Raw genomic sequence first — 10,713 nt, 5'->3', positions numbered from 1 at the left:
AAAAAGGCATGAACATTTTTTTGTATCGAAAAAATATCGAACCGTGACACCAAAGTATCGAACCGAACCGTGAATTTTGTGTATCGTTGCACCCCTAATATATATATATATATATATATATATATATAGTACAGTGAAAGAAAATCTAAATGCTCCAGTTCAACTACAGTGCGGCCCCTTCAATCACAAAAGCTCAAAAAATAAACTGCATAAGGATTTTTTTACTGCTCTTTAAAATGAAATACGCCTACAAAGAGGCATACATAGAAACATTTGCTATTACTTTTTACTTTGACTAAAGAACAAAAAAGACACCAATCATATTTCTTTTTTTCTTATTTCATACACTGTAGAAACTGGACTTGGCATCCATGTTTATCTACCTCTACAGTGGTACAGATATTGATCCACTCACAACACAGAGTTGGATTGATGTCTTCTAGCAAGATTAAAATTCTACCCCAAAAAATAAATAAATAAATAAATACAAAACTAAACAAAAACAACAAGAAAATTAACCCAACCTTTTATTTAGCAGGCTAATGTAGCTACCACCTCCCACATTAATAAAGAAGATTTAATATAAATTAATCCTAAAGTAAGCATCAACTTACACTCGGGTCACAAGTACAAACAGCCACTAATATTGAAATAAATGCCACGGTCTTTACTGTTCTTAATGTGGATGCTGCTGAATAAATTAGCTAGGGCTAAAAATTTATAAGGGTAACAAAGTGCGTTGCTAAATCAGCAAAGCACATTTCGTATTTTGTATTTCGCAGTTGTATAGTTAAGTGGCAAACTGTTTTTTTCTTACCTTTTCCTTGATCTGCAGTTCCAGTTGCCAAAGTGTTTCTGGGTCTGATATCGCAAAGACTGCCCCACTCCAGTCGAACTCCGTGTAGCTACTTGACTCGTTGAAGCTACCCGGGTGTTAGCTGGTCTAAAAAGTTCCCTCATCTCACTTTCCACCGTGCTGTGGGTAACACTGGGTGCAGTTGAGCCCGTCCCATCTCGATCAAGTGACGAGGACAACGTTGTGACCGTTTCAGGAGATGATAAAATATTTCTTAACAACCCGACAGCTTGCTGAAGAACTCGAGTTTCTTCTCCCCCCCTCCATGCTGTCAGACACTTGAAAGTGACCCGCGCGTGCTTCTCAGCCAATAACAGCGGTACAGACACCCAGCCTTCCGTTTCCATTAAACTCCTTCCGTTTCCACTATACTCTTTCATTCACATACATTATTATCTTGCATACATATATTTTCTTCAGATATGTATGCATTCTCTTCTTACATACATATATTATTTGTAAGATTAAATGCATTTTGAATGCATGTAAATGAGAGCAAAATGTAGGAATGCATAAATGAAAATGCATGTATGTGAGAGTGAAAATACATGTATGTGAGAGTGAAAATACATGTATGTGAGAGTGAAAATGTATGTATGTGAGAGTGACAATACATGTATGTGAGAGTGAAAATATATGTATGTGAGAGTGACAATACATGTGCATGGAAGAAGAATATATGTATGTGAGAGTGAAAGTATGAATTTTGGCTTGTACGGCCCCTCATAGATTTGTGACACTTCACCATGAATCCGTCATAAATACCTTGTTTCCACTGTGAATTTGTTGGTGGTGCCACCTTTCACACAAGGACCATGCACAGATTTCTTCTATATATTCATATGAATCAGAAAAGCCAAAAGGGAACTCGAACATTATAGCTACAAATGCTGTTGATTAATGCACAGTTTACATAAGTAAAAAGAAAACAACAACAACAACAAAAACACACACACACACACATGAAGAGAGAGAGAGTATGCATTGTATGCAAACGGCTACCAAACAGCCATCATAATTCGTCATACAATGAGAACAGGACAAATCAACAATTGACACTGACGCTTGGACACTGCTAGCACGGGCGCCTACAGAAACGCAAAGCAGGAGCTGAAGCATCGCTGAATATGTTTCCAAACCAACTTCATTCTAAGCCAAAGACTAGAAAATATGGTGAAGCATGTCAGCCCTTTGGTTTCACCCGCACAAGTGCCGAGGTAGGTCTCCCCTGCAGAATTGCTTTTCCCTGGGTTGGGAACAGCGCTGGGCTGTTTAAATCACGGACAAACAGTGTCCCACATTCGTGATTTTTAGTTCACAAACACTTCTTGTAATGACTAGATACTCCTGACATTTTGGAGATGTTACTTCTTTATACAGTAAAGTTACAGCGGGATACAAATAATATCAGGCTGATCCCACGATTTGTTCCCCCGGTTCAAATCACGGACAAACAGTATCCCACAGCAGTTTATGTTTTTGAACCCATTTTGCACAGAGAGGCATTTTTTGAAAAATGTATTGATAGTGTTGTGATATTTTGATACCATAGTAGCATTTACAGGATATTGTTTTATTGTGATATTATACAGAAAAGAGTTACTCAATAAGGCCCATCTACTAGTTGTTTTTCTCTTTCTCTGTGACCCAAGAATTAAGGTGTAAGACTCACAAGCTGGTCCCCCAAGGTCGAAAACACCACAGAGATGAGACCACTTCCTTATTCCCATCCTCCCTTTTTCTTTATCTCCTGGAAAAGGCTCGTTAAAGGCTAGGTGGTTTGTTTCAGAATTCACTAATGAAAGAACTCTGTATTTTATGTCTAGGAGTGTATTTTGCTGGGATGATCATAAATTATAGCTGAACTGATAAACTACACAAGGGATACTTTGCTCAGAAGGCAGGAAGACGTTTCCTTATTTAGTCTGTACCGGTTTGAACTGGGAAAGCTGACACACGAACCTTTTTTCCTCTATATAAACTGCTGTGTATCAAATAAACCTTTGAGTTGATTTGGGAAGGCAACCTGAAGCAGTCTGTGTTTCCTTGTTCTCCCAAGCTGCTCCCGGCGCTGTAACTAACCCAGCTGAACGGCATACCTGAGTGTTACTTTAAATAATTAGGAATCTTAGAAGGAAAGGACAGAACTCTGCTTATCGCTCACGCCACGGAGGAAACCCGGGACGGCAATTTCCTTCAATTTTGGTGTCAGAAGTGGGATGGCTGACAGAAGGTAAATACACGTCTTTCATATTTATATAAAGACCGTATTATACCTCTCTCAGTGATCGATCCATAAAAAAAAACGGGATATGCTGACGAAGTTTCACTTAGTGATCCAGAGAGATACACTGACGACTTCCTCAGTCCCCGAATAAAGTAAATTAACCCTTGTGTGGTGTTGGTGGACCCGCTAGAGTTGTGGCTTTCCAAATTAACACTATCAAACAATTTTATGTTAAATTACTATGAATTAATGTGCTTCTCGTTTTTCTTTTATATAAAATGTTATAAATAAATCAGTTATAATCAAGTGGAAAGACACAACACATTTATACGTAAAAAATAATAATAATAATAATAATTAATTGTTTAATTTTTCTTTTAAAAAAAAAAACAAAACAAAAAAAAAACAAAAAACACGGGTCTCAAGGGTTAAAAGCAGTAAATTAAAAGCAGAAAGACACAGGGAGTTGCCTGTTGTTAAGCGAGAAGTTGCTCGTTAAGTGAGAGTTGCTCACCCAAACAAAATTGCTAGCAATAAATTTAAAGTGACCTCAGCTGTGCCGCAGCGAAAATACTAACCTAAATCCTCCTAGCGTGTAAACCCCTCTGGAAATCACTGAACATGGGTCAGAATAATTCAAAGACCACAGACAGGTCCGATAAAAAATCTAAAGTACCTGTAAAACCAAAAATTAATAAAATACAAAATAAAGTCTCAAATAACGGCTCAGTACAACTCCCATTTCCGGTTACGTGTAACCTACGTCCGCGAATCGGTGAAGACGTCCATGATCACGTATCCAGAACATGCGGAAGTGCTTATGTGACTGACTTTGTTTACAACTTACGGACTGTAAGTACAATGCATTCTAATTTATTTCCGGAGCCCTATCCCGAACGATTATCGCCAGAAAACAGGTCAGTAAAACTGAAGGCCAGTGCAGATACTACCACGAAAGCTAAAAGTGTTAAGATAAAGTTGAATTTTGATGTAGAAGGCTCAGAGGAAAGTGAGAAACTAATGTATGCAGGATTACCCGCTCCAGCACAGCAAGGAAGTTTCAGAGGACGGAAAGATAAAAGTAGAGATGTGTGTTTTTGCTGTGGAATGGTAGGACACTGGTCCAGAGAATGTCGCTTTGCAGCCACCAACAGGGCACACGCGCCTCGACCACAGAACGCAGTACAAGTTCCTGCCACTAGGCGTCAGCGGAGCTCTTCCAGACAAGGTAACTGGCAACAAAGGGAAGCATGCAATAATGGCCCCACAGGTGCAAATTTAGCTCAGTTTTCCAGCAGCCGCAGACACCCAAAGCAAAAATGAATTTGTGTATTTAATTTAACATAAAGGGTGAAATGTTTGCTGACACTGATAACAGCTTATGTTTTCTCTGCCCTATGTACCGACATGATGGAGAAGGAACATCCTCTGTGTCAGCTGGACCCTCAGCAGAGAATGAACTCAACATCCTTTTTGTCCGGTACTCTATGTCACACACTGTGCCAAAAAAACGTGTACAGACGCCACTAACAGGTAATCCCATGACTGGGAGCCACACTTTTGTTTCTCTCACACTGTTCAACAACATGATAACTGCTCACACAAGTGAAGGTCAAACAGTGATTTTGTTACATAACTCAGACATAGGTTACGAAATATGTCGTCACATAGATCTAACCTACCCTATCCACTGTACTATTTCTGCAGTTACATTGCCAGCTGAATACCAGAATATGACATTGTGGTCAAAAAGTGAGAATGATATATGATTTATTGACTTTATCACGTACACCTATTAAAACACAACAAGCCAGTATATGTCAAGCAACATCCCATTTCTGCCGAAAAAGCCGCAGCCCTAGATGTCATGATAGGAGATTTATTGACTACAGGAGCAATAAAGCCCACACTCCTGTCAATCCTGTGCCAAAGCCTAACAAACCTGGCGTATGGCGTTTCATACAAGACTTAAGGCAAATTAATGCAGTCAACATTCCTCTGCCACCTCTCGTTTCAGATGTTCACAGCATATTGACATGCATTGCATACACACTTTACCGTGGTGGATTTCAGTACCTGTGCATGAAGACACACAGCCGTTATTTGCATTCACACATAGAAATAAGCAGTACACTTGGACTCGTTTGCCCCAAGGCATGATAGACAGCTCTGCTGCTTTCTCAATGGTGCTTCACTCCTCCAGGGCTGCACCCTGATCCACATGTGGATGACCTCCCCTCTGTGCTGAAAGTGAAAAACTGTGTCAAACTGCTACACACATGCTTCTCCAGCACCTCCAAAAGACTGGCCACAAAGCATCAGCAAAGAAAATGCAGTACTGTCAGACTTCTGTTCAATATTTGGGATTCACACTGTCTCACGGAAAACGTTCCATGACTGCAGACAGGGTCAAAGCTGTGACCTCCGTCCCTCGTCCCACTACACAGAAGGAAATGTTGTCCTTCCTAGGCATGGTGAACTATTGCAGACAGTGGATACCAGACTGTTCTTTTCATGACCACATTCTGCGTGACTGTTGTAAAAAAGACAAGCCTCCTCGAATACTGTGGTCCACAGAAATGACTGCCTCTTTCAATGCATTACAGGGAGTGCTGATCTCCGCCACTCAAAGGTGCTGTCCGTGGTTGTTCAGGAATGCCGGCCTGCCTGAGGGCAGTAGCAGCTTGCTCTATCATGATAAGGGACTGCGAGAAGCTTACACTCTCACATGACACTATTCTACACACCAATCACCAGGTCACGACCATTCTAGCAAACATAACTAAACAACATACGCAAATCTCACATTTATTGATCCTATGCTGTGTTCTTCTGACCGACAGGATGGCTCAGACAGGCTTGATGATCATGACTGCATGACACGTATACAGGAATCCACAGCACCACGTCCAGATTTAGAGCAAACACCTATCCCAGACTCAGCCACGGTTTATGTGGACGGTTCCTGTTCAAGGCCGAGTGACAACTCATTTCTTTGTGGCTATTCAGTGGTAACAGTGCCTGACATCATACTAGAGGCTCACTCATTACCATTTCACTCAGCACAAAAAGCAGAGCTCATGGCTTTAATACGCGCCTGTGAGCTACATTTGGATAAGCATGTGACAATTTACGCAGACAGCCGCTATGCGTTTGGCGTTGTGCATGACTTTGGCACATTGTGGAGACAGAGAGGATTTAGATCTGCTGATGGAAAATAAATTGCTAAATTGTGATTTTGTTCAAAGACTTTTTCAGGCTATACAGCTGCCATCGGCCGTTGCAGTTGTAAAAACGAAAGGACACAGTACAGCTGACACAGACGAAGCAACAGGTAATGCCTTAGCAGACGTGACAGCCAAGGCTGCAGCTGCATCACAGCTCCCACCTCCGCAGGAAGTATTATCTGTGCCCCTACAGCTGCCACTTGTTACACTCCCAGACTATTTAGACACAAATGTTGATTTAAAATTTATACAAGAGCAAGCCTCTGCATGTGATTACACCTATTGGGAGAATAATGACTGTACCTTAGATGACAGACATGGCCTATACAAAATCTTAAGGGTTTGATTGCCCTCCCATATTCCCTGATGCCAGTCCTTGCCCGACATTTTCACTGTGTGAGTCATGTCGGACAAAGAGGGGTAATAGGGGCAATAAAATAAAGATTTGTAATTGAGAAAACATCACATGCAGTAAAAAGCATATTAGCAACCTGTCTAACATGTGCACGAACTAATGTAGGAAAATCAAAAGCAAAACATCAGCATTTACCACAACCAGATTTTCCATTTCATACATTACAAATTGATTTTACACATATGCCAGCGCAAGGAAGCATCAAGTACTTACTGGTAATAGTGGATCAATTTAGTAAATGAGTAGAAGCTTATCCAACCTCAAAAGAAACTGCAGAAGTAGTCTGTCAAAAGTTGAGCAATGAAATAATACCCAGATTCGGAATACCTCACCAGATTAACAGTGATAGAGGATCTTCATTCACATTAGAAGTAATTCAAAAGTGTGCTAAAACTTTAATGACCTGGGTCAAATTACTTACTCAAGTCCTGTGTGAGATTAGAATGACTCAATCTGCAGTAACCAAATTATTTCCATTTGAAATAAGACTATTTCCAACACCATGGTCAGCTTCCAGAGGGGCACCGCTAGTAGAAGGTGATGTATATTGCATTGTCCACTGATGTTCACAACCTGGTAGAAACACTGAATAATAACTATCAGAAAGTTTGTCTCTCTCAGCCTTTCCCCTCCACAGTTCCACCAGTGGAGACAAGGAGATGCATGTTGGAGAAGCCACTAAAACCAAGGACACTCTGGGAGGCCGCGCGTGTTCCAGCCCCAGACTGTACTGGCAGTGACGAAGAACCAGCATCCTCACAGACGGACAACCTCAGTGGATTCATGCCAGCAGGGTTAAGACCAGCCCAATCGGACCATCTCAGGCGTCGGATCAAGCAGACGACATCTCCGGCGAGCCAGCGCCCGGAACCAGAGCAAATAAACACACGGGTAGATGACATCTCAGGCGAGCCAGCGCCAGGATCCAATGTACATACACACACGCAATCACTGATTAACACACAACGTCTGAAAGAACAACAACAAGGTACTCAAACATCCAGCAGGAACAGAAAGCCAAAAGTACCACATGATGTCTAACCTGATAAAGCTAGACTCATTCCATCCTGATAATGGAGAAAATGAAATGCCCATTGTCATCATACGACGCTTATTCAATGTCTCTCGAACCTGGGACCAGGCCAGAAGACGACTGAAGAACTGTTTTTCTTATATATTTAGGTTATTTATCATATCTATCGCATTAACCTTAGGATTTCTCTTTGCTATTTTGTATTGTAAACTGCAACCATGTTCACATTTCTGCAGGTCATATTTTGCTGACTATACCTCATGCTCCATTTTGCAAGACACCTACTTAATGCACTCCTCACGCTCCCTAAAATCAGTAAATAGCAACATAGACGCCACTAATAAACCATCTTATGCGCCCTCTAGAGCAGGAGCTAACGCCTGGTATGAAAATGCCAGAACAGCCGCTCGTGATTTAGGAAACAGTAACTGTTATGTCTGTTCAAAGGCTAATCCAGAACAGGTAATAGTAGGATACCCCATATCCGGTTTCCCCCTCACTGAGGGACTAGAGAAAATCGGCGGAGATAATGCTCTCTTTAAAGACACTTTACAGTTGACTCTGAGCCCTCTCGACTGCCTACTTAGACACACACACACACCAACTAACCCTGAGACTCCATTGGGCGAATTATTGAAGTTATCTAATGACACCGCAGGGACCTGCGCCCCAATGAAATGCCCTAAGAATAGGTTAAAGCCCTCACTGCCCTTAGGACAGATCCCTCTCCATTTTAATACTAGTATGATATGTCTGCGCAGACTAAAGTTAACTGGCCCAGACACACACATAGATTATACAAAGGATAACTATACATTCTTCTCTGACTCCCCAGGTGCACGCTGTAATGAGACATGGCTAGCTGTCTCTGTGGCTGAAGTTGTATCATATCTGGAGGAACACACACACAGTTCAAGTTCGAGCAGAGACTCGATCATTGTTCCCCCAGACGGTGTATTAAATGACACTGACTGGGGGGAGTTAGTTAAATCACACATGGTCACGCGCCTGACCAGACCAATCCCACATGCTTATTGGTTGTGCAATAATACCCTTAGATTAGCTTTACCTGTTAATTGGACCGGTACCTGTGGTTTAGTAACCGTTGATGTATGCTGTACTTTCATTCCCAATAATACCGCTCCTAACGGTTCATTCACACAAGCTATGAATAAACTTGAAGCATTGCAGATAGAACTAATTGCCAATACAGGTCACGGTCAGTGGCTACATAAGTGGCTACAGGACACGTTTGGAAGATGGAAGGAACTAATTGTAGCCTTTGTAACCGTTGCAGCATGTTTTTGATGATTATTGTCTGTTGTGTGGTACCCTGTGTACGTTCAATGATAACCCGTATAGCTACTAGTACAGCTACTTCAATGTATTTGCAATTGGCACAAATTGACCCAGATTATGTGTCAGATGTCATCAATGATGATCCTGATGTATGTATTGAGCATTAGATTGTAAATTACTCGATTGTCTAAGAAAAGAATGACGTTTTCTTCTCTTTCTTTTCTTCTTTTTAAAATTTTGATATTAAGCTTCCTCAAAGGACTAGTTACATTTATGATTTGTTTCACATTTATGATTTGTCTTTATATTATGTTATTACATTCTGTCTTTATACTATGTTATCATTTCATGATAAAAGGAGAGAACTGTTGTGATATTTTGATACCATAGTAGCATTTACAGGATATTGTTTTATTGTGATATTATACAGAAAAGAGTTACTCAATAAGGCCCATCTACTAGTTGTTTTTCTCTTTCTCTGTGACCCAAGAATTAAGGTGTAAGACTCACAAGCTGGTCCCCCAAGGTCGAAAACACCACAGAGATGAGACCACTTCCTTATTCCCATCCTCCCTTTTTCTTTATCTCCTGGAAAAGGCTCGTTAAAGGCTAGGTGGTTTGTTTCAGAATTCACTAATGAAAGAACTCTGTATTTTATGTCTAGGAGTGTATTTTGCTGGGATGATCATAAATTATAGCTGAACTGATAAACTACACAAGGGATACTTTGCTCAGAAGGCAGGAAGACGTTTCCTTATTTAGTCTGTACCGGTTTGAACTGGGAAAGCTGACACACGAACCTTTTTTCCTCTATATAAACTGCTGTGTATCAAATAAACCTTTGAGTTGATTTGGGAAGGCAACCTGAAGCAGTCTGTGTTTCCTTGTTCTCCCAAGCTGCTCCCGGCGCTGTAACTAACCCAGCTGAACGGCATACCTGAGTGTTACTTTAAATAATTAGGAATCTTAGAAGGAAAGGACAGAACTCTGCTTATCGCTCACGCCACGGAGGAAACCCGGGACGGCAATTTCCTTCAGATAGCAATGTTGAATATTATTGCACAGGAAAAAAACAACTACACGTAAAATAATCACATCGTGACGCCTCTGCCTTTGTAAATGGAGGGACATTAACTGCTTGTGTATGTAAGCGTGTAAAACCTGCAGATAGTCAGATTAATAGTATTTTGTCTCTATCTGCCATTCTGCAATTCATCTCATGTAAACAATAACGTGGCGCACAGTGTGACGTGAAAAAAGGCACATACCTTTGACTTTGCGTGACAAACTGTATTCCTTGTCCACATGTAAATGCAAAAAAAAAAAGAGTTTAAAAAAAATCTCCGTTTTCGGTGATTCGAAACGTCGTTTACGTGTGGACCTGTGTAGGTGCAGACGCAGCATAAAATAGTTAGTAGCTTATTTTCTTACTACTTGTAATTTATTGTAGATTACATGTATTTGCTTAATTGTTTACTAAATGTTTGAGGTGTGAAATAAACCGCAATGGAGCAAAATATGGGTGTGTGTGGTTGGAGGATGTGTGCGTGCGCGCGTGCACGCGGGGCGCGAGAACATTTTCTTGTAAAACAAAGGGGGGCCCAGCAAAAAACGTTTGGGAACCACTGCATTATCCAATGACACATCTGCTTACCT

General features: G+C 41.0%; 1 protein-coding gene across 1 annotated transcript in view; it reads right to left on the bottom strand.

Annotated features, from left to right (window-relative positions):
• The window catches only part of LOC113015893 (uncharacterized), a 14,440-nt gene extending 13,237 nt beyond the window's left edge, over nt 1–1,203 (bottom strand). The window contains exon 1 of the mRNA XM_080295156.1: nt 818–1,203. Within this exon, the coding sequence (XP_080151282.1) occupies nt 818–1,203 (386 nt within the window). The remainder of the gene's footprint in view (nt 1–817) is intronic.
• Nucleotides 1,204–10,713: the final 9,510 nt, after the last annotated feature.

Source organism: Astatotilapia calliptera, chromosome 20 (genome assembly GCF_964374335.1).
Source record: "Astatotilapia calliptera chromosome 20, fAstCal68.1, whole genome shotgun sequence".
Taxonomy (NCBI): domain Eukaryota; kingdom Metazoa; phylum Chordata; class Actinopteri; order Cichliformes; family Cichlidae; genus Astatotilapia; species Astatotilapia calliptera.
Note: the sequence above shows the minus strand (reverse complement) of the source record. Positions and strands in the feature narration are given on the sequence as shown.